The sequence below is a fragment of the Hippoglossus stenolepis genome, chromosome 4 (assembly GCF_022539355.2).
Source record: "Hippoglossus stenolepis isolate QCI-W04-F060 chromosome 4, HSTE1.2, whole genome shotgun sequence".
Lineage (NCBI taxonomy): Eukaryota > Metazoa > Chordata > Actinopteri > Pleuronectiformes > Pleuronectidae > Hippoglossus > Hippoglossus stenolepis.
This window is the reverse complement of record NC_061486.1, coordinates 4,942,970-4,967,679: the sequence shown is the minus strand read 5'-3', so window position 1 is coordinate 4,967,679 and position 24,710 is coordinate 4,942,970. Positions and strand designations below refer to the sequence as shown.

General features: G+C 42.2%; 2 protein-coding genes across 2 annotated transcripts; both read left to right on the top strand.

The window, feature by feature from the left end:
* Positions 1-884: 884 nt before the first annotated feature.
* On the top strand, positions 885-17,871 carry zgc:153184 (uncharacterized protein LOC751652 homolog). The gene is made up of 6 exons (XM_047339655.1): positions 885-1,102; positions 14,232-14,318; positions 14,497-14,565; positions 15,335-15,403; positions 16,238-16,438; positions 16,917-17,871. The coding sequence occupies exons 1-6, from the start codon at positions 1,097-1,099 to the stop codon at positions 17,244-17,246; spliced, it is 762 nt and encodes a 253-aa protein (XP_047195611.1). The 5' UTR covers positions 885-1,096; the 3' UTR covers positions 17,247-17,871.
* A 1,751-nt stretch (positions 17,872-19,622) lies between these two features.
* On the top strand, positions 19,623-24,710 carry LOC118105683 (TPA-induced transmembrane protein). The gene is made up of 6 exons (XM_035153459.2): positions 19,623-20,054; positions 20,925-21,008; positions 21,309-21,429; positions 21,550-21,710; positions 22,933-23,003; positions 23,106-24,710. The coding sequence occupies exons 1-6, from the start codon at positions 19,983-19,985 to the stop codon at positions 23,302-23,304; spliced, it is 708 nt and encodes a 235-aa protein (XP_035009350.2). The 5' UTR covers positions 19,623-19,982; the 3' UTR covers positions 23,305-24,710.

Genomic DNA, 24,710 nt, shown 5'->3' with positions numbered 1-24,710 from the left:
TTGAAAATATCCAACTTCCGCTGGAAGATATGGACAGCTGCTACCAAATCACACACAGAGTTGTTCTTGCCCTGCAGTTTTAAGTTGAGGTCATTTAGGTGTGGTGTTATGTGAATTAAGAAGGCCATAAAATCTTTTTTTCTCTCATCTTCCCAAAACTGAGCAATCTGTCTGGCCTTGTGATTCTTCTGTTGTTCCAGGAACATTTTTTATTTCATTTCCAATGGCCCAAACGCGTGCTAGAACTCTGCCTTTGCTCAACCGTCTAACATTGCAGTGCAGCAGCAGGTCATTTGAATTTGCATCAACTTCCGTCAGGAATTCTCGAAGGAGGCGATGTTTTATGTGATGACGATGCCCTGAGAAAGTTGATAAGTTTCATCACAGTATTCATAACCTCTGCATACTCTTCTGAAGGAGCAGAACAGACTGATGGATGATGCAGTGATATCACGGAGGGAGCTCCATCGGCGGTGATGATACACAACATCTTTCATACTGATACCTCTCTGTGTTAACATTTCCTTTATGATAGGTATATGTTTTCCCTCTGTGTGTGTTGTAAGTGGTATGGTGCCTAAGGTGTCCTCATAAAAGTGTCCCTCTCTGCGTGGTAAAATCTGACATATTAATATATATATATATATTAATCACTAATATAGTTAGATTCATCACGAATATCAGTTGGAATTTGGGGGTGGGGGTGTCTCATGCTTGTTGTGTTGTTAAAATATCAAACCAGCCAACCTGGGAGGAAAAAACCTGAGGCTAAATACTTCAAATACCTAATGGGCTCAGCTCTGCGTTCACCAAAAAAAGTGCATTTTATTTTGAAACTCTTGAGCAGAAGTAGTATATCTTCCCCCCACAGGCTTGACAGTGAGCTGAGCTGTGCGTAAAAACCGGTCTCCTCCTCTGGCGTCTCCTCCTCTGCCGTCTCCTCCTCTGGCTCCCGGCTGATGGATGTGCCTCCACTGGGCTGCATATATATAAACACCGAGCTCCAGCGGACACGTTCAATCCAAGAGCCAAACACACAGGGAGGGAAACAAAGTGAAAGAAGCAGGAGGAGACGATCTCTGGCGCATTCCCCAGGATGGAGGTAACTAACTCTGACTTCTCTGCTCGGCCTGTACTTTGAAAAACCACTGGAGCGCGTGTTTCCAACCTTTTTAATGTGGTTCTGTGCAGCAATAGAGTGGTTGTAATGAATACATTACATCATAGAGGCTCTGTTATTACTGTCATATTCTGCAGGAGCTTCAACTGTGCGAGCAACAATTTACATGGTAATTATGTTGCTGTGGCACGAGTCAATACACGAAACATGGTATGCACGTGTGGTTGTGTTGACTACTACCAGTGTAAAAGTCCTCATAGGCTGCCAGTGTAAAGTTACCTGTGATCATATGTATACTATCTTTTTGTACATATGTGAGATATAATGTAAGTTATGTGTGTGTGTTGTGTGGTGTGTGTGTGTGTGTGTGTGTGTGTGTGTGTGTGTGTGTGTGTCTTTAGATACATATGACAAATATCCTATCAAATACAAAACTATGTATTGTAATTTGAAAACCCGTATGTGTGTGTGTGTGTATATGACATTTTTCTTTATTTGTCCCATAACTAACTAGATGCATAGTATATAATGTAATTTTAAACTCTGTTAATGGATATATATATATATATATATATTTATATGTGTGTGGTTATATTTAAACTAGATGCATGAGATATAATATGTAGTATGTAAGTTAAACTCTGTTAAAGGGTATGTATGTGTATATATATATAACACCCAACTAAATGCATGAGGTAATTGCATAATGTCATTTTAAACTCTGTTAAAGAATGACTGCACGAGTGTGTTTCCTTAGGGTGCAATGGTTCTGTTACACACACACACTCTCACTCACTCACTCACTCACTCACACACTCACACACACACACACACACACACACACACACACACACACACACACACACACACACACACACACACACACACACACACACACACACACACACACACACACACACAAGAAGCATCAGATTTTTGTCTCTGCTTCTCCTCTGTCTCTGGCTGATATGCTGATGTGATATTTTCGGTCACGACTTCATGACCACGATGAGAGAGGAAGTGGAGCTGACACAACATCTGTCACAAGCTCCCATTACCATGAAATACCATCAAGTGATTCTTCTTTACTATAAGAGCAAGTCTTCTGATTATTATTGTGCCCCCTTTGCTGAAAAGCGCCACTTCCTCTTCTCAGAGGCCAGACTGTCTTCTGCCGACTGAAGCTAAAAATAAGAGAAAAGTCCTGCGTGCTATAAGCAGCCTGACTTCTACACATGTTTTTCTCACAGGTTCCTCCTCCCTTTTCCCTCAGACTCTTAACATCACTCCCAAGTAGTTAATGTCGTGTGGCCCATAGGAGCAGAAACGCCCATTTCTCTTTTCCCACAGCCCACGAGGGATCACATCAGTAATCTACCGCAGAATCCCTCTCGCATACTTTCACCCCTGAAACTTTACGACTCGCGTGTGTTTTGGACCAGCTCAGCTTGAGTTCAACACTTTATTTCACTGTTTGCCAAAATCCAGAAAAAAGAGTTTGGACTTTCCCCTGAAATCTGGAAAAGATGAAAGAATGAGGAAAGAATGATGAAAGAAGGAAAGTAGGGGAGTTCTCTTAGTTTCTGTGAGATGAAGCTGTTATGAGAGAAAACCCAGAACTTGAGGGCGAGAGCAGGTTCAACTATTATTGTTGAGTTCTGCTTTTTTTGGACGAAGTTTGCAAAACCAAACCCAAATCTCACAAGCTCAGTTTTCATTTCCAGATGTTAGACACAAACGCTGCCAACTCGCACATTCGGAGTCTGCACAGTAGCAATTGGAGTGAAGTCTCACTGCTCGACCAATCAGAATTCAGTCTCACCTGTCAATTATGACGCCTCACCCCGTTTTTTATAGCATCAAATAACTCATTAAAAACCAAACTTTCTGGAAAAAAATTAACATGGAGGAGGTGGGATTTATGACCAATATTGCAGCCAGCCACCAGGGGGCGATCAAGATGCTTTGGCTTCACTTTCGGGGCGCTGTCATGTCGTCCATCTTTATACACGGGCTATAGTAAAGATGGACGACATGACAGTGAAGCCAAATCCTCTTAATCCCCCCCCTGCTGTGGTATAGGTCATAAACCCCATCTCCTCCATGTTAGTAGATGGGACACGGACTGAACTAAAATGTCAAAAAACACGGTAAATACATTTTTCTCGAAGATCGTATCTTACAGTGATGTTCGTGTTTCTGATAAGTTTGGTTTTAGTTATTTGATGCTATAAAAACAGGAGGAAACCTCATGATTGACAGCTGAGACTGACTCACGATTGGTTGAGCACATACATTAGCTCCAAACCACGAAAACTACTGCACAGACTATGGCTCTGGATTCAGTATCCATAACATTTATGCTTCAATTCGGGAGAAAGTGGCGACCAGTCGTCCATCTCTATTTACAGTCTATGGTAAAATATGACATCTCTGTGGCAGCTGCAGTGATTTTATCCATTCTTAAAAACCTGAAGTAAAACCTGTGGACAGCCTGTGGTCTGTCAGTAGCTTCCTGTTGGTTATTTTGGTTTGAATCCACTAATGAAACCAAATCAGTGTTTGCATGTTCTCCGGCTTCCTCCCACAGTCCACAGACACGCAGATTGTGAATGGTTGTTTGTGTCTGTGCGCTGGGTGCACCCCACCTCTCGGCCAGCAGGGACCCTCAAAAGATGAGCAGTATGGATGAATGTTGTGCTGCCGCCTCATCCTGTATGTCTGGATTCAGCATTTGGCCTAAAGCTCCTGTAAACGAGCGAGGAAGTGGCCTGTAAAGTGCCGCTCGCTGTCATTTGAACCGCTTCAGCTCCACGCTCTGATGACCTCACACACATCAGTCTTAGCTGCGTGTTTCCAGCTTCGGGAAAGAGACGTTCATGTTCGCAGACAGCTGCCGCAAGCAAGACCCAAAACGAGATGGAATCATTTTTATATATTTTGTTTCCTGGAATGACGAAATACTGGAAATTGTGTGTATGTGTGTACTAACACAGTATGTGTGTGTGCACCTGAGAATGTGTACTGTGTGTGTGTGTGTGTGTGTGTGTGTGTGTGTGTGTGTGTGTGTGTGTGTGTGTGTGTGGTGGGAGGGTGGTGGTTTTCCTTTGATGGAAAAACAACACAGCCAGAGGAGAGGAGTGAGTATTTGGGTTCCACTTGCCAACCATATGGTGAGCACATTTATTATGTAATCCACAGTGAAGTGAAGAGTCCAGTCTGTACCAGCCAGTCATGACTTCGTGTTTTCCTTGTTTGCTTTAAACCAGTATTATTATCATTCTTAGTATTAGTATTTATAACCAGTGGTGGAGGAAATACTCAAACAACACTTAAAGGGGGCGTAGCTTTGACGAGAGGAACGACGGGCGAGGTAAGATGTAGCATTTTTTTCAAAGCGTTGACTGCTCTTTTTTAGTTTTTACAGGATTATCAACTCCAGCTTTAGGTAAAAGTCCAAATAAATACACAAATATTTACTCAAGTGAAAGTAAAAGTACCACATTAACTTTTCTACTTAAGTAAAAGTCAGTACTTGCCGAGAGTAGCCTATTACCTAATGCAACATCATTAACTGTGTCTACTGTTTATTCTGTTGATCATTTTATTAAAGAATGCTTCAGTAGATGCTACTGAAAACATTGTTTATATATTAATTAATATGAGCTGATTCTCAAAGATGGCCTCTGTTATCTGCCCGCTCTGATTGGATCAATGGACCAACTCCCCTCTCGTTATTACTTTTTGAAAATGTATAAAACAAAGTGAACATGTAACTCAATGTAGTGGACTAGAAATACAGATATTTGCTTATATGCGTAGTAAAGTAAAAAGTGTAAAGTACCCAAAAGTAAAGTAACTAAGTAAATGTACTGTGTAACATCTCACCACTGTTAATAACCAGTATTTCTACTGTACTTGCTGATCAGTGTATAATCCAGACTGTGTGTGCATGTGACACAGGGTGAAATCATCGGCTGGTATTTCGTCCCGATCTTGTCCGAGCTGAACATTATCAGTGACAGATGCCGTCTGCTGGAGTCTGCTGACACTGTGTCTGAAGCTCCATGTGTTTCGGTGCAGAATGAATTGTTCTCTCTGTCCCCGAACATAAAGCCGACACCTACAACCGACCGTGACGCTCGGAGGAATGTCAAGCGTCAGCGTCAAGGAGCGTCTGCGAAACCGTAGCCGGTTCTCTTAGTCTCAGTGACGATATGGTCGGATCTCATTGTGCAGCCGCTTGTGTATAAAACAAACCTTCTTCTTTTTATAGTTTACACGATTCATTTAAAGTCTAGTGATCAAAGGGTTTCTGATCAGAGTCCTGATTCGATAAGTTGTATCCATGTTCCCCTGTGTGTGTGTGTGTGTGTCTGTGTGTGTGTTTGTGTGCGTGTGTTTCTCAGACAGCGTTTTCGTGTAGTTGCAAAACCATTCGGAAAACAGACGCAGACACTGGGAAGTGGGAATTCGCTTTCTGCAGAATCTTCATATTTTCTGTCGTCGACACCGTTTCACAACATATTTGGTTTCCGTGGTGATAACAGTAACAACGTGTAAAGTAAAAAAGTGCTTCGGGCAAAAACGAACTCCTGTCACCATGTGAGCAGCAGCTTCATCAAAGTTCATCGAAGTAACTCACAGGAGACTCTTTGTGGAGTTTTTCACCAGTTGTGGCTGTTTTCCAGTCACTGGTTCCATAGAGTTTAGAAGTGAGGGGATATGAACTTGTGTCGGCTGCAGAGGGCAATACCACATGTTGGCAGTTAGCAGAACCCATGTTGTAAAATGTGCTGATGAAACATGAAGAGGGAACCTGCTGTCGATGTAAATAATGCAGCTTTCAAAAAACAAAAAACTTCAAAGTCACACTGGAGAGCAGAAGCTGCACCGAAGTTCACACACTCATCAAAATCAGTTCCCCTTAATATGCCAGATTTTTTTCATAAAGATCTGTGAGTTTTTCTGTGAAAAATCTGTGAAAATCTAAAGAAATGCAACGTCAAAGAAAGTAGAAATGCTGGGCCATGTCTCATCCTTTGGTTTAGTTTTCGATAAAATAGTTTTTTGCTGACAAACAAACCAACTAGAACGTCTCTCAGCAGAGTTCATGATACTTCTCCTTCTCCTTCAAAATCCAGTATCGGCTGGAACATTTATTAACATATAACGAGCAGCTCATTAGATGATTTGTGAGATAAATGCTGAAACACAGAAATGCTGACTGAGGCGTTTAAATTGTCCGTAAATGGTCTTAATCCAACCCATCAATATAAAGTATTGTACTGGCAGTGCTGTCATGTGGGAAACTAACTCACTCTGGTTTACTGGCTGTATTTAAATCTCTGTTCCTTCTTAAACCACTGGCTCGTTGCACCTTTACGACCAATCAAATGCTTCGTAAAGCCTCTAACTGCTTCAGCTGCTTTTTTAAATTTTTTTATTGCAGATTGGTTGTTGTTCTTTTCTCGAGCATCGTTATTGTTCGCTGCCGTCACGTGGACTCAAACTACATGTCGAGTGTTATCAGGGAGGATGGGTTTCAGTGCGAGGCAGCGTGTGGGGCAGAGAGATGGGGGGCTGACCTGTGCAGAGAAAACACACAGACACGCTGTTTGTTCAATGTGTGCAAGTCTGTGAAATATGATGATTTTTAGCAATCCCCAGCTTTTGTGAGAGACTAAACTCAAACCCGTCCTGTCAGCGTGGACACGATGGGGAACATGTTTTCACCATCGAGCCTCGTTGGGTCTGAGCAGGTCAATGTGCCGCAGGCTGCGACTTGTCTCAGACATCTGCAGATTGTCTGACATGTCGCATTATTTTGGCACAAAGTGCACGAGCGGCAGATTCATTGAGACAAAGTCGAGCCAGGCAGAGGAAGTGGAAACTGCAAAAATACAACAAAAAAAACAGTATCATCACGACTTTTTAATCTGCTTCCACATCTCCCTGCAGAACAGTTAACCCGTTCAGCCTGCGCCTCCGCACCCACCCTCTTCTAAATGTGGCACGTGCCGTGCTCTCTATTTCCTTTTTTGGCAGAACGGAGAGCAAACACAATAACTGGTGCAAGCTGTGCGTACCGTGCATGTGCCAGTTTATCAAAAGACAGGTTTTGCATATTTGCTTGAGGCTGTTTGTCAATATTTATCACATCCCAATCTAGATAATGAATATTTCTGATTTCGTCCTCCGTGTTTGATTCATTCTGGTGATGCAAGGAGACACTGGGAAGGGAATGATCTTATGATTTTAAAGTTTAGAAGGCAGGTGCATGCTGCAAGTTTGAGCGAGTTATAAACCCATTTATCTTTTGGATCAACTACTGGGTGAAAACAGGACAAAGTAAGAGACTAGAGACACGTTCACAATGTTCGTAGAGTTTCTTGGAATCTGGACAATGACCTGTGACCTTTTCAGTTTAAGAACGTCGAGTTTTTAGAACCTTAAGTAAAAAGTGCATCATGATTGATGTGAAATTGAAGTAAAAACACGTAAATAAAAGAAAAATCTGCAAAATCACTCATAATGAAGAATAGAGGTAGAACGGGTCGTCCACTAACCATAAGGTCGGTGGTTCAATCCCCGGCCCCTAAATTCTCTACACTGTAGTGTCCTTGAATTGCCTCTGACGGCTTTGCCAGCTGAGAGAAAGTGCTGCACATAGATGCACTAAGAGTGGGTGAATGGCTAAACTTTACTGTAAAGTAAAATAAATACACATTTCATCATGTTATTTTAGTTTCCAGTTTATTAGGTACACTTAAAACAACAGTCCTGTAATAAATCCTGCAACTGTTTTACATAGATTCAACGTTATTGTTTGTTTTTTGTTTGGATGCTGCAGTTTGTGATGCAGTTGAACTTTACTGAATCCATCAAACTCTTTCAGACTCATGTCGCTTTTCTCTGGATGCCTGTTTTATTTTCAGTTTGTCGCACCAGTCTGCAGCACCTCCCGTTTCCCATGAGGCAGTGGCGGCAATGGCTCGTATAGACGAGTGCGCCCCGTTTACCTCACCCCTCAGATTGAGGCCCTCTCCGGTCCACTTCTGCACGAACACACACACACACACACACACACACACACACACACACACACACACACACACACACACACACACACACACACACACACACAACACGGGAAATGAAAACATCAACACAGGGCCAGTGCGGGTAGTGGAAAAGTGAGATATTCAGATGAGGTCTGGTCCAGAGACGCATCATGTTTTCCTGGAAAGGCAGCGAGAGGGAAAGGTGCCTGTCGGCTCTCGTACCTTTTTTAACAAGTGAAGGCAGAAGGGAGCCGCTCACTGTGCTGGTTCCCCTCCTGGCAGAACATGCTGACTCGTGAAAACACTGGAAACTGATGCCATCTCGCCCGGTGAGCTTAATGAACAAGATTCTGCTGAACAGCTGCGCTTTGGTGCGAGTTATTTATCTTTACGTTCACAGATTTCCACCGTGCTCAGCGCACAAGCTTAGGAGGATTGAGAGGTGAAGCAGGGAGAAGGGGTTAGGGATCCCGAGCCAGACCTCATCTTCATCAGCTCCATGATAGATTACACGGCCTGCTGCTCTCTGACCGCCGCTGTTATATCGAGCAGATATGTCAGGATTTACTGGGACGAATATCATGTGCTTCCTCCGCTCTGCCTCTGGAAATAGGCATCACGGGAGCAGACAAGAGTGGGCTTTGTGCGATCTGCTTGTCTTTGCGTTCTGCCGGTCATACATCAGAACTCGTGTCTCCGTACGCAGACTGGAAATTAAGATTTTCAGGTGTGGTCATGTGCACGGTCAAACCACACTGGAGGTCGAGACAGTGTTTTGAGCAGCAGTGTGGCTGAGAATAGCTGATGACTGTCAGACTGTCTGTGGCACCTCCAGATGACCACAGGAGGAAAATATTTGTTATATAGACGTCCGCACACTTGTGTCTGTGTGCTGCGCTGCAAATGACTTGTGAAGTTTCCCAACTGGCCTGACGGGGATTCAAACCAACAAATTCTCTCATTGACGAGAGTCGAGTTCATACGTCTGCCAAGGCCGAACCGTCCCTTTAAATTCAATGAAGCTGCATCTAATTACACACGTTCATACTGTGAAAAACAACAATTACATGTTAAATTTCCATGTAACTTTATTACACAAGTTCAATGTAAAGGGCGGAGTTTAGAGACTTTATCAGTCTCCTAAACATACCTGATGTTTCTCATCAACGTCCCGGAAGATTCCCCTGGGAAATTACTGAATAAAATGAAATGCTGCCAATCTGGCATGTTAAAGAAAGTGCAAAACAAATATGAACGGGTTCTATTTTGGCCAATGTCCCATCCTTTTACCAGGTTTCATGAAAATTCACCCAAATAGGTGCATTTATGTGCAGCACTTGGGTTCATTATCTCACCAAAGGACACTTCGGCATACAGAATGGGAAAGACTGGGATCGACCCGCCAACCTTCTGGTTAGAGGACGACCGCTCTGCCCCTCAGTCAGTGGTTTTGATAACCTAAATCTGATATGATTTGTCATAAAGGATTGTTACAAAACAGTGGAGAGTCGAGATATGGGCGTTATTACCGGAACAAATGCAATCAAAAACATTCCTGGATCTGTCATTTAATTCACATTGTATTTTTGTATTATTTGTAATTCAAAATATGTCTGGACTCCTCTCAGGCCCCATCCCTTCACCATGTTTTGCATAACTGTCAAAGAGCACTTACCTCTGCCAAGGCTAAGATAGAAAGAAATGACTGGACCATTTCATTCATCTTTGGAACAGGCTCCACCCTTCCACAAAATTTCATGGAAATCGGTTGAGTAGTTCTTTTGTAATCCTGCAAACAAACAAACAATCAAATGCCCACGAAGACACAACCTCATTAAATTAGGTGATACTAACCTTCCTTATTTTGCAAAGTGAACATGTTTTAGATCCCAGGACTTAAAGAAGGGACAGTTTTCTGTTTGAGCTTCGACACAGAGCCCGATTTTGTAAAAACCACAATCACGTGGGGGGGAGGCTTTGCTTCAAGCAGCTTCTTTTTTCTTCTTTTTTTATCGTCTCCTTGTTTAGACATTGCTCTGTATGCTAGATTACAGTATGTGCTCAGATGTGGTCCAGCATATCCAGAGACGCTCTCTCTGAGGAGCTGAGGGGGGGTTACAGAGCAGAGCTGTGATCCAGGCTGCCTTTGCACGGCTCTGGGGCTTTTTCCCAGGCTGAGGGCCCCAGAAATAGCGTCTGCCCTGCTCCTGTCCTGCAGTGAACCACAGTTTCCCACTCGTTCTGCGAGCGCGGGGTCCCAGCTGAGTTAAACATGCGCCGTCCTCATGTCCGACCAGAGGCCTTGTATGGCTCACTGAAGGATAATCCGCCTCTTTCGTCATCTCCCTGAAAACAGTTTGTGAAATCTGGGGACTTCAACTGAGAGAAATGGATTTTTGCACAAGACAAACCAATTTAGAGTCCTTTTATATATTATACAGTATATTTTGTTCATGGTTGCTGCTGTAAAATCCTGTTTAAATGATTGTAGGTAATAAACTAACCAAAATACACCTCGTAAAGCCATTTTCAGACATGAAATGAGTCTCGTTGTGTTTCCAAGTTGACGTCTTTGTCCGCGTTTTCTACATGTATGACACAATTGTATTATTTCACATTCGTCACGTCCTAAAAACGTCATCATTTCGCCAACTCACCCACAATTAGTTATTTTTTTGTCTCCTATCGGCTCACAATCGACTATTTTAACATAAGACTTCCCAGAAAATGTCAGAGCTGAATCGGACATTCACGTTCTTACATTCAGCCCCGGAGATTATTTCAGGAGAACTTCCGGATGTTCAGCGCATGTCTGAAAGCAGCGTTAGCCTTTTTAAAACATGAATAAAACAACATCTCCTCTGTGCTTCGCCGTTGTTATAAGTCAGGGAGGTATTTGCATTGAGTCCGACGTTATTTTCATTCTGCACGAAGAGGTTCATTAAAGATAAGGGCTCGCTGGGAGAGGACCGATATTAAGGACATTAATCAGAAATAACTTCTACATCCAGTTCTCCCTGATGAAGCCTTTTGAATCTTCACATAACTCTTCTCAATTCATTAAAGTCACTTTTGCAAGTAACTGATAAATGTTTAAAATATGTAAAAAAATATAGTCTGCACTGTACGTGACCAAGTTCCAGAGGTTGCCTTCAACATAGAAATTTAATGTTTTTTACTCCATAATTACTTTTTAAAGTTATTAAATCGGAGATAATGACCAAAAAAAGATTGATTATATGTTCAAGAGTTTCTTCCTGTGTCATTTAAATAAAGTTTTTGAACCAACAATTAAACCAAACAAAGCTCCACTTCCTTCGCCTGCAGTGTGGAGACTCCAGATTGAGCTGTGAACGAGCCCTTTTGTTTTTCCACGACAGGAAAGAGTTAAACAATTAGAGGTTACAAAGTGACTGTGTGGTCCCTGGTGATTACTGTTTATCACGGATGTGATAAGAGAGCTCAGGAACAAGGGGGCTGGGATGTGGATTAGGACTCGGGGACGCAGTGCCAGGGGCGGTGCAGGGGCGGTGCTGGCATACGTTTGGGTGGAGGGAGCAAGGAGGTGAGGTCATGTTGAGGAGGAGGAGGAGGGAAAGAGAAAAAGAAAGTGTGTGTGTGTGTGTGTGTGTGTGTGTGTGTGCGTGTGCGTGTGCGTGTGTGTGTGTGTGTGTGTGAGATCTCCGTGTTTCCATGGGTGACGGCTCAAACTGAGAAGAGAGGGAGGGAACTGAGGGGGCGAGCCCAGGAAACATGGCAGGATCCACAGGGGAGCTTTTAAGTGGGAAAATAAAGGCAGGATGAAAATGACACGATGTGACATTCCCCCAAAAGTGAGGCCAAATTATCTTAATCGCCCCCTGTTGGCTGGCTGTGGTATAGCTCATATGCCCCGTCTCCTCCATGTTAGCAGATGGGACATGGCCAAAAGTTAAAGTAAACGCCGAATACATTTTTCTCAGAGATGGTTCATCTAAGTTAGTTCTTATCACGCTGATGTTTGTTCAAGTGTTTGTGTGTCTGACACGTTTGGTTTTAATTAGTTATGTGATGCTGAAAACGGGTTGAAAGGTCGTGATTGACAGCTTAAGGCTCATCTATGCTCAACGTTATATACGTCTACGCAAACGGACGGAGCCCTCTGTGCATACTCTGTGTTCATTTCATCTGTATTTGTCTTCTGAAAGCTTATGTATATGGAAGAAATGGAAGAAATGGAGCAGTACCATGGGAAATCATCGGGGGGGGGCAGTGTAGCCAGTAGTTAAAGGAAGGAATTTCAACGATTGCGGAACTTTTTGAGGAGCGACTTCGCGAGCCGGCTGGAACGGCAGCTTTTGACTCTTTTGTCAGAGGTAGATTGTCACAACCTCTTCCACCATCAACTTGTTTGTCGTTGTCAGGAACTCTTGACTCTGCACTGCCCTCTAGTGGATGGATTACCTAACAACCATGTCAATATGAAGGACATGTGGACATGTGGGCATTGACGGTTACATCGTACATAAATTAGTCTCAAGTAGACTAGACTCACAATTAGTCGATTGCATGTATTCCGCACAACGATCACTGCTGCACAGACTCTGGCTCCAAATGACGTGGTGACTGTGCGATGCAGCTCAATCAACGGTGGCATGATGCATGAGAATGAGAAGCTGTAAACAAGCGGCTCGGCCCATTTTCACAGCCCAAATACCAGATCCCAAAAAACAGAGAGACACTGGAGGCTTGTTTTCAAGACTGACGCTGGTTTGCACATTCCAGCCTGCAGCGTCGAGCCAACTTATCACACAGGCCGCTGATACGTGGAGTGAGTCAGTGGTCATCAAAGGGCAGCGTGGACGAGGGATGTTTAGCAATCAGCTTGGGAATGGTGGGAGAGGCGGAAAGTGGAGGAGCCAAGACGTGATAACAGCGCAAGGCTGCGAGGACCGGTCCGTCCTGTCAGAGGCTGCGGCGTGATGCTGAACAGCTGTGAAGAGAGAGAGAGAGAGAGAGAGAGAGAGGGACGCTCACTTCCTGTGTCCAAACCCTCAAAAACCCTCTTCTCAGACGAGTTCCTCCAAGGACAGAACTGAACAAACTGTTTTTTTTATATATATATATATCGACCCTCTGTTTCTCAATCCGTCTGCGTTTTACTGTCGAGAAGAGGGAAGTGAAACTTACTCTTTCTTAAAACACGTCCTCGTTCAGCCGCCCTCTGCACATTCTTATAGAGACGGACACTTTCTGTTTCAAGGGTGAACACAAAGAAAAGACCAGATGTTAAAAGTGCAATCAAGTAATTTCCCGTTTTCTACTTTTGCCTTGTGTGAATTTGCTGTTGTGGAGTTGTGGTCACTTATTTGAATTGAAATTGCCACATTTTAAAGCAGATCATCTTGGCCACAGCATATTCTTAAGTTTCTGAGGATGCTGTTTAATATCCTTTCTCTTGCCATCTTAAGAATTCAAAGCATTGATGTCAAAGTTTATGTTTCTTGTGCAAATATTGAAGCACAGACATTAATTTCTCATTTTGATTGTGTTGATTATTGTGTGTTGACGTCTGTATTTTCTCACGTGTCCGTACTTGAATCTCTATTGAGCCAAAAAAAGGGTTTTATTTTTATAACCATATAATGAAACCTATTGCCACTAATGAAAACTTTGTAATGTTTTGTTGATGCCTTCTCTATATAAAGATGATAACTTCATATTTAAGCATATACCTGAAAAAGGTCCTTGATCGTAATGTTAAATCTTCTTCTTAATCTGTTGGTTCTAAAAGTTCTCAAACCTCAATCTGTATTTTAAAAGTGTCACAGATGCACTTGGGGAGTTTGTATCGTGAATCTTTAAAAAAATTCCTCAAGTCAAACCTGGAATCCTTCAACTAAAGTGTTGGCACCTATATTCCACATATGTATCCTTAACTCATGGGAGGCACTGCAATATTTTAAATTGTGACACCGTGTTGATAGACTGTTGTAATATATATATATATATATATATATATATAATTGTTTTTCAGTAGTTTTATTGTCTGTTTTCTGTTTTTCCAGAAGGATTCTCCATCCAAGCCGTCTGTGGCCGAGCTGGCCGGAAGGTTCAAAGGTCATATTCTAACAATGCCCGCCACAAATGACGAGGTATGGTTCTTTATTTTTATCCTGCATGTAACAGTATCCACGCAACAGTGTACAAAACAGCATGTTGAGCTGTGTCGAACAACACGTTGTTTTTTTTACATCGTTTATGTTCTTGCTTAAAATAGAGTGAAAGCACACAGGCTGCGTGTGTTGACAGATTCTATTTCTTGTTTTCTAGTTATTTCAAAGACGACCTCCGTGTTCCCTGAAGTTACAAAATCCAAAAGATGACAATGAAGAATCAGATGTGAGTATTTATTATTTTGTTTTATTGACCCATGTGCTGCAAAAGAAAATCCCCGGAAAACAGACACCGATTTGTTTAATTCAGATTTTTATTGCAGCACAGTAGACAGTGTATTAAATCTGCAATTTTATCTGTTTTTCTGCCTATTATCTTCGTCTGCGTGACACACTGTGAAACCACACAAAGAATCTTTGCATGACCAGACGAATCCATCACATGTTTGCAAGATATCTAAATGTTACTTTTACCGATGTTCCAATACAGATGTGTCTGATACAAGCATCAGAGCAGGCAAATCTCTAAAGTGTGTCCCCCAGATAAAACTACAATTTCCTTTTTTCTGTTCAACATCTTGAATACAGAGAAAACATAGTCGCTCTCTTGCCAAATTTGCCATTTCACCCGGGTGTCATGTTTCCATCACTGCTGATCAGAACCCGAGCTGATAAGACCCTGTGTCTTCAGCAGTGTAACTGGACCTGAGAGTGAATAACGATTGCATTGTTCCCATTGCAGACAAAAGCCAGACGTTGGTGGGTGTTTGTGAGTTTTTTGACCAGTGAAAAAGGGGCTTTAGCTATTTTTATTCAATATATCTTGTAGTTTGTTTACCTTCAGGACATGTCCCAGTATGTCCCAGTATATCAGTGCAAATTATAAACTAAATTAAAGCAACACTTACTCTTCTCAGCCTCTTTTCATGTTTCAAATTGGTTGATTTTGTGAATCTATCTTTGGGTTTTATTAACTCTGGTCTGCTCTCCTGCAGAAAACTGTTGTCTCTCCAAATCCCTTTAAAATCAAGATGAGGAACTCCTCCATCATCGAGAAACTGCAGGTCAGTGCATCTTGCAGCTCTCAGGAACATTTTGTGACGGGAAATGAGAAACAAAACAGCCACTGGTTCACAGATGATGTTATTAGAGGGCGTAGAGTGAAGTCAGGGTTTTTTTCTTCTAATCAGGAGGTTGAGATATTTGAAGCATTACTGCCCCCTACTGTCCACTTCCCTCTGGTGCGTGAGCTGCTCACTTGCTGAGAGATGAAGGGGAAGGGCTTCTTGTCCCTGATGCCACCATCTGCTCAGATTAATGAGCTAATGGGATCACTCGGCCACTGGTGAGGCTCGAACTCGCCACCGTCGTTCCTTTAGTTAGCAGTTCACACGGTGGGCAGCCATGGGACAAAAGGGCTGCCGCTTCTCCCTCTTCCTCTTCTCTCCGGTGCAGGTAGGACACGCGACTTTAAACCTGAGCAGTGGTCGGGGGCCAACGCAGGATTCTGTGTAGACTGAATGTTGACAGCTCTTGTTTATGACACTTAAGAGGGAATTCCGGGACATGAGTTATTAAAACAAGAAAGTGAAAGGTACTAGCGGAGCAACAAAGTCTGAACTCATCATAATGTATTGGAAATGAATGAAATCAAAACCATAATTGAAAATAATCATACCAATATTAATTATATCCTATAATGTCTCCCTGATTATAGTTGTCCTATAATAATGAGTCCTTGGTTGAAGTAAACCTGATTCTCTCATCTTAGGTTCGTTGTATATCAAGTGCTATTCTTTTCTAAGTTGTTTTCTTATAATAAAGTTTTATTCGAACATAATGTCAGAGAGAGGAGATTATAGTGCCCAGGCTCCAAGATCTTCTCTTCCCCCCTTCAGGCCAACCTCGCCCTGTCACCCACTTCTCTCCTGCCTTCGCCCAAGAGCCCCGAGGTGAAGCTGCAGCCAGCACCACGGTCGCCCCCCCTGCCCGGCAGCCCCCTGAGCCCCACGCTGCGACCCTCACAGTCCAGCGAGGAGGAGGATCCCATCGGCTTCGACGACCCACCTGAAGGGGCCCCCCTGCCGAGCTTCAACAAGGTAAATACGTGGACACAGCTGCACGTTAGCTTGACAATATTTCTGTTCAACACGATGGTTTCAGATGCTTGTTGCTGTCCTGAGTGATTAAATGTGAGCTGCTGACACATTGAGAGCACCTGGAGTGTTTTCACGCGCGATTCGCCAAACGCCCCGTGACATCACAGCCGGACACGTGGTCCTCGTAACCCGTTGACGCGTTTCTCTGTGGGTGTCCGGCATCTTCTGTTTAAGCAGGCCTTAGATAAGCTGGTGCAAGATGCCACTCTGGAGCGTGAACGCCTCTGCAAATGGGGGATTGAGGATGTAATCCCCTTAGCCTAGTTAAGAGTCCCTGTAGGTACCATCTTGTGCAGCGCTCTCACGCATATGCTAATTGGTCTTGGACAGTGACCGAAGCCCTTTTAAACCACGCAAATTAATTAACGTTAAACATCAATGAAAATTAACACTTGCTTAAAAAACTTTTTCCATGCAGACTCGTGCACGCCTATCATTCAAGAGACGCCCGCCCACGAGGCAGCACAGGAGGTCAGCCGGCGAGGAGGCGGGAGCCTTCGGGGACGGCCTATCCCCGTGTGAATTGGACAGTCCAAAAGAAAATGGGGACAGGGAGGACGTTTTCCACAGTCCGGCCGAGGAGGATGAATGTGGGCTACCGGGCAGCCTGGAAGAAGACAATGACACGGACTGTGAAAAGACAGAGAACCAGGTAGCGGGGAGTGACCCCGACAATGAGGGGGATCCGGAGCAGGAGCAGCAGGAGGAGCAGGAGGCACGACTTGCTGAGGCTTTGGAGGAGGAATAGCAACCTTCAGAGCTTTGCCCCGCTGAGCAGATAGAGGGCAGCGTCCAGGGAGAGGAGGAGAGACCTCACCAAGAAGGAAATGAGGAACTGTGACTGTTTACTGTAAGAGAGAGAGAAACAACCATATGTATAAGTTATTCAAAGCTTTGTTTAAGAGAAGTTCCTCTTCTTTTAAGTGTCTGTTCTGTTTTTAAGTCCCTCTCCAGGCCGTGTATAGAACAGGTCTATAAACACTGGAGAGTAGTTGATGAAAGCAGCTGTGTCTCCGCACATGGAAATAAGCATCACTGTTGATACTGTGTCCACGATCAGAAAAGACATTGTCACGTACACAGGACTTTGAAAAATACTGGTTAGCAAAAGGAAGAATATATAGATTTATACTTATTTAGATTTCATAGCAGATTACAAAATGTCCAGGCTTCATTCAAAATCACTGTCACTTCAGTTTGAAATTATATTCTGCTTTGTTTTCTTTTGATCGGTCGATATCTCTGCTTGTGTCCTATTTTTGTATACAACAAAAATATTTAATTCACAGTTTTACCGTGGAGCGACCGAGGACCTCAGAAGCTATATACATAGAAATGTTAAGAAAATAAACATCTTCCTTGTGTAAAGAAAACCTCATGTTAAACTTATTTGTCATCATCTTTTTGGGGGGTTTTGTTGAGTCATTACAGGTTAAACTGTATCTTTAGAGTTAGAGGTGTCGACTGTGTATTAAGAGGGAATATGGCAGCGCTTCAAAGTGAATCCAATCCAACTTTATCTGGCACCAAATGACATCAATAGAGCAAGATGGCGGCAGCAGTGCTCTGGGTGTTTTACCTCGATTCCTTCACAACAGGAGGAGGTGGAGACGCATCGTCCATCTTTATAAACTGTTTATGGTTAGAACAGTTGATGATAAGTGATTTCTGTGTCTGTGTGCATAAAAAACTGCTTTGTTACAGCTGCTACTGTAGCTTTTGCTAATCATTATCATTAACACTTCTTCAGTCTGCGCACACGGGGCCTTTTGAAACCAAAAGCCAAGTGGTAAACATAAAGATTATGAAATTATTTCTAGATCAAATTTTAGAGTATTTTAATGTCTCTGCATATTTGCAGATCCAGGGCGGCTCTGTGGGCGCGGTGCCCGGCGGCCGCCAGCTGATCAGGGCCAGTGACTGTCTCTAAGTTTTTCTCCTGGTCCTCCGGCTTCTTCACACAGTCCAAAGAAATGCGGCTGAAGTAAACTGGAAACTCTAAAACTGTCCGTATGTCTGAATATGTGTTAAATGATGTGTGTTTACGTCCAGCCTGCGATGCACGAGCATGAATGGATTAACCAGAAGGACGGTGGTTCAATCCCTGGTTCCTCTAGTGCCAAAGTGTCCTTGGGCAATTCTGTGGGGATAGAAACATCTTGTAGCGCTGCATGAACGTGTTGATGTGACGTGTACTGTAAAGACTGATAAGACTAGAAAAGCTCTATATAAATACCACCTATATACAGTGGATATCTAGATACTAAGATACCTTATTGATCTGTATTGATCATTTGCACTTTGTCGGCCTCTAGATTAAGAATTGGAAGAAGTGCAGAACTGTGATAGCGGTGAAATGCACAAGCACCTCTGTCTCCTGTAAATGGCAACTTACTGTATAACCATTCAAGTTTCAGTGTGTAAGATTTAGGTGAAAGGGATCTATTGGCCGACATTGAATATAAAATAATCCTAGTGATGTTTTCACTAGTGTGTTTCAACTGAAATTGTACAAATTGTTGTTTTCTTTACAATGAGCCCTTTATATTTAAATACTTTATATTTACGTCAGGAGCGGGTCCTTCTACGGAGGCCGCCATGTTTTTTTTTACAGTAGCCCAAATGTTTGGAAGGGGAGGATGAGTTGAGGGGGTATTCGGCTGCAACATGACACTTCACCACTAGATGTCATTGAATTCTACACACTGAACCTTTAACTGTTGACTTACAAGCCCACGTTTGTATGTATGCCAGTATTAACTGTTTTAATCGTAAAAGTGTAGCGGTGTCAACGGGACTAAACGTGATTTCTTTAATACAAAAACATATATCTGAACGAAAGGTCGACAATGATGGCAGAGTTTTGATATGTGAAGAAAATAAGGCTGAGTCGTCAAAGGCATCATGAAGGAATTAGAGAAATTTCCGGATGAATAAACATAATTGTGCCAATATAATATAAGTAAACAGCCATCGGCAGCCGTTTATGAACCATCCACTTTGCCAGAGTCAATATTCAACAATAAAACCCTCCAGATGTTTACCTGGGGAGGGGGGGGCACGTGGAGTGATTCAAATACCTTCACAGCACAGACAGTGACGGTATGTAACATGTCAGCGGGTGAATGGAGAGCAGGTCCGGGTTGTGAAACGCACTTGAGTCATGTTGATTCCCAGGGAAATTGACAACGCCTCCTGACGTCAGGGACAGAAACCTGGAGGAAACACCTGGAGGAAGAAGGCGCAGGTCGAAGAAACCACCAGAAAGTGTATAACAAACCTCTCAGTGTCCCCGGGGGAACGCGTCCTCGCCGTCCCGCTGTTTACTGAGGATTTAAAGACACTTTGCACCCGCAGCTGGGACGTTTGAGTCCCGCGGACATTGTGGTTTCTGTTTTAAAAAAAAAAAACAAGTCTGTAGCGTAGAAGACTTCCGGGTTTCGACTCCAGGCGTCTCCTCTGGGCGCAGAAGACAGACAGAGACATGGACATCCCGCTGAACCCCCTGAACCACAGGAACGGCAGCGAGGGACCCTTCGATCCTGCTCATGAACCAGTGAGTTATATGTTCATATATATATATATCTTTATATATATATATATATATATGTGTGTGTGTGTATTCTATCTATCCTTATATCATATGTGTGTGTGTGTGTGTATATATTCATATGTGAGAGTTATATTCTATCTATCTATTTATCTTTATAATATATGTGTGTGTGTGTATTCATATGAGAGAGTTATGTTCTATCTATCTATCTTGTGTGTTTATATATACATATATCTACATACACACACTGGCAGCCATATGTGTATGTTTACATATACACATGACATATTAATCAGAAAATGTATCTGCAGCGATCATGAAATCTGAGGAGTTTTTTTTAGATCTGTAATAATATAATATTTGATTGATATAGACAATATTAATTAATGAATGTAAGATGGAAAATAATCTGTAGTCACGGGTCAATGCACCGTTCATCATCATCGTGGTCATTGTGGTGGTATTCAGCCTTTGACAGTGACATGTATTACAGTGTCATGTGACAGCCGGTGATGGAGTTAACTCCTGATGCAACAAACAGAGAGGCAATAAAACAAAACAAGTATTTATATGTAAATATACGTAAAACAAATATAATGTATTGTGCCGATCAACCCAAGTAAACTGAATCAATAAACATTTTAATTTTTTTTACAATTTTTGTGTTCAAATTATTACGCTAGTGTTAAATACATGTTCATTTAACAATGTTGTATATTTTCAACTGCGAACAACAACATCATATCATCATTAGACGATGACATCGACCGCAACGCCATTAAGAAATCAATCGTCTGACCACTAGGATCAAAGCTCTTCTGCCCCCCTTCGTAGTAAAGGGATGAAAGTGAAAGTGTCTTTCTCTTTCATCAGGCTGCGGGTAATGGAGACGCGCTGCTCTCTGGTCGTGCAACAGACGAGGAAATGAACGAGGGAACTGCTTACCCTAACGGAGAGGTATGAAGACTGTTTGCAAGTTGTTGTTTCTTGAGCATTTCCTCCTCCGCTGAGAATAAAAGGAAGTGTAACATCTCTGCTATCTGGTGACAACTCACTCTGTTATATTCCCATCACTCCTGTGCAGCTATGAATGACCTTATGTTAAAACCGTGGTTTACAGGAAACGTCTTGTAACTTGAGGGTTGTGTGTCATTTCTCAAGTCGTGTCTCAATAACTTAACATCTAACTTGCACCCACCCACCCCCCCACCGATTGCAAACCATATTGTGACAAAAATAATGTGTATCTGCTTCTAGATTAGCACCGTCTGCAGGATTAAGAGAGAAGTGGAAAAGAATGTCAAACTGTGGATGGTCATTGTCGCCATTCTTGTTCTCATCGTCGCTGTGATAATTCTTTCGATTGTGGTCTGCTCAGGTAACGTTTTATTTCAACTGGTCTTTATAAAGAGCGTGAGATTATGCTACGTGTATTAAAAGAATAAGTGAAAGTGAAAATACCTCCGTTTTGAGGCCTTGACGTTTTCTCTCCGAGCAGCGCTTCAGGAGGACGTGGACAACAAGTTCGACTCGTCGTTGTTTGAGATTCCTCTGCGTTTCAACGGGAGCTTCCAGCTTCCTAATATGGTCTTCACGGAGGAACTTCTCAACCTCTCCTCCAATGAAAGCCAAACTCTGACAGCTGAGCTTCAAGAAAAGGTTTGGCCAATCACTGTATTCCTTGAATTTCAAATAACGTATTTAATCCAATCGGGTTGTATATTCAGTGGGGGACCGAAAGTCTGAGACCTTCTTCTTTATTAAGAAGGTCTCAGACTTTGGGTCAAATATATGATTATAGTATTATTAACTACATATCTGCAAATGTACCACTATTATAGGATTGGAAGATTCTTCCTTGGATTTTTTATTGCATCCATTGTAACGCAGCTAGAACACAGATATTAACATCATGAATAATATATAACAAGAAGGACACTGAGTAGAGCACATTCCTCTGCCAAGACCACATTTAAATTCACTAGATCCACATTGTTAATTGGATCCGGACCTAATTGCGCAAACTCAGTAAATATCAGTCCCCTAAATATGCCTGATTTGTTCTTCATCAAGATCCATGAATTATCTCCTGGGACAATGTTAGGAAAACGTTCTATCTTGCAATGTTAAAGAAAGAATTCCTGGATCGATCAAAATATTATTGTTTTTTTATTGGTCGCATCCTTTGATCTAATCCATCCAGTTGTTTGTGTGTAATGCTGCCGTCAGACAAACAAACGCAGATGAAAACATAACCTCCGCAGCCATTGTGCACAGTAAGGCAGAGACTTAACAGTTATGTAGAAGTTGTTAATGCAAAATGGCTTTACTTTCATTTTGCAAATGAAAATGAAAGTGGCTTTATGATTTCATTCGCAGTTTTTTGTTTTTTTACTTGGTGGAAGGGTGAGATATGGGCCAAGGAAGAACTAAAATCACTTTCTTTTTCATTTTGAGATGGGAAAATGTCAACATTTTTGCTGATTTCTCAGAAAATGATTCATGGATCTTGATTTTTTTTTAAATCAGCCATGTTCAGGGGACTGATATCTATGAGTTTGTGCAGTTTGGTGCAGATCCAAATAAAAATCTGGATCTATAGTGAATTTAACTGTGGTTTCAACAGGGGACTGTTAGTGAAGGTATGTGTGCTGTACTGAGGGCCCTTAGTTGTTTAAATGTTTAGAAAATAACAATCTATAATGCTAATGTTAGGGTTATGTAGTGAGAAAGTTGCATAGGTGTCGGCTGAATATTATTACGGGGAATTCGAAATTGAAATCGCTCTGCAGCAGACTGTGAGAGAATTGAAAGCAGATAAGTATCGGCCAACTCTTTCTCTCTCATTGTTTGTCTGCATGTCACAACCTGCCGCACCCAGGTGGCTGACCTCTACACCGCCTCCCCCGCTCTGGGACGGTACTTCTCCAAAGCCAAGATCTATTCCTTACGGTAACACACACGTCTACACGGCTAACACAAACAGCTGCATCTAGCCACATGTCCATTTGTGTGCACTTTAAAGGGAAATGATCCGTTTTACCCTCCGCGCAGGAACGGATCCATCATCGCTCACTACCAGCTGACGTTCCTCATGCCTGAGGAGCAGCAGGATCAGCTGAGAAACTTCACCCTGAGCAGGGAGATGGTTTACAACGTGTTCAGACAGTTTCTATACGACCATGAGTCAGAAGATTCTGCTCCCAACTACATCGATCCCCTTTCCTTAAACATGTTTGGAAGACTGTGGTGACGAAAACCTGCTCAAACAAACAACACTGGAGAACCAGAGGATCCTGTTTTCTGTGGGATTGAAGTGAGACGGTTTGCCTCCGACAGCGCTGGGGCTTTCGACAGCATGTGATTTCTCAGAAGTGCGTGTTCGTTTTCCAACGAATGTGTAGAAATGTTGCACGTAATCATCTTCACAACAGGAAGCTACATGACCACAGTCACACAAACCCACAGGGTGTGTGGGGTTTGTGTGCAGGTCATATGAATGATCTCAATTTGTGTAGACTTTGAAGAATATCAATAATGAAACCAATCAACTGGGCTGCGTTCAGAGGGTAATATAAACATCTGCAAAGTGACAGTTACATCATCAGGACTTTGTGTTTAAAAATTGTATTACTATGTGTTACTGTGCCTTGTTTAAGTGTATTCATCATAAGAGTATTGGTAAAAATATCAGGGTTGAAATTATGATCACTGTAATTTAACGTGTGATTATTTAAAGTTTTAATATTTGCATGTCAGTGCCATTCTTCTGCATGTGGAGAATTTGCCTTGAAAGTAGCAAACACTGTAGGAAAAAATCAGCTATGATGGGGAAAGTAGTCAGTTATTTTAAGCTATACATGCCCCATAGAAAACCGTTTATTATATACACAAAAAAACATAGTTTGTGCAATATATCACTTTTTCTACATGTCAGAAAGGTTTCGTTTGACCCGTATGTTTTGTTTCTATGGTTGACCACTAGGGGGCGCACATATCCCACATGCAGCAGTAACCATTTTTTTATTCTGTGTGCAGAGAACTATCAATAATTTGTATTGATTATCTCCCTCTTGAACACAATGAGTCGTATTGTGTTGCAGATGAATATCTTTGCTGATATATATATATATGTAGTTGACGTGTTTATCGGCCGCTGCTGTGTCAGTGTGTCTGTTTCCTGGCAGTGGCCACGTCAACATGTTTGTTTCTCTAATGGGATCTCTGCTGTGATTAATGTTTATGCCAAATTACCTGGTGACCGACAGACGCTCTTCCACCAGAAGGTCAAGTCGAGTTCCAGCTTGAGCCAAAAAAAAGACACTAATTGCCATCTATGTTTATTTTTTTATCAGTTTATGTCAATAGTAAGAAATCTGATTAAGTTTTAATAGTTGGATTAAAATCAAATGCGTCTTTAACTTCAGAAATAAAGAATGTTTTTTAGATGAAGTGTTTTTAATGCAGTTAATGTGAAGCTCAAGTTATTACAGTCATTCAGTTGTATTGGAATATTTTTGTCAATCATTTCATATACAGCTAACTGGACAATATCAAACCAAGATATGGTGTAAACAAGTATGAAGTTATACAAAGTTATGCTTGAATACAAGTTTTGGGGAATTTTATATAGAAATAAATGACATTTTATGTAAAAAA

What these genes read in the sequence shown, in the direction of transcription:
- zgc:153184 (XM_047339655.1), top strand. An exon ending in TGCCCGCCACAAATGACGAG is followed by an intron (nt 14,319 to 14,496) that starts GTATGGTTCTTT and finishes CTTGTTTTCTAG; the next exon opens with TTATTTCAAAGACGACCTCC. An exon ending in CCCTGCCGAGCTTCAACAAG is followed by an intron (nt 16,439 to 16,916) that starts GTAAATACGTGG and finishes TTTTCCATGCAG; the next exon opens with ACTCGTGCACGCCTATCATT.
- LOC118105683 (XM_035153459.2), top strand. Translation starts at nt 19,983, where the DNA reads ATGGACATCCCGCTGAACCCCCTGAACCACAGGAACGGCAGCGAGGGA. An exon ending in TCGATCCTGCTCATGAACCA is followed by an intron (nt 20,055 to 20,924) that starts GTGAGTTATATG and finishes CTCTTTCATCAG; the next exon opens with GCTGCGGGTAATGGAGACGC. An exon ending in CAGCTGAGCTTCAAGAAAAG is followed by an intron (nt 21,711 to 22,932) that starts GTTTGGCCAATC and finishes TGCCGCACCCAG; the next exon opens with GTGGCTGACCTCTACACCGC.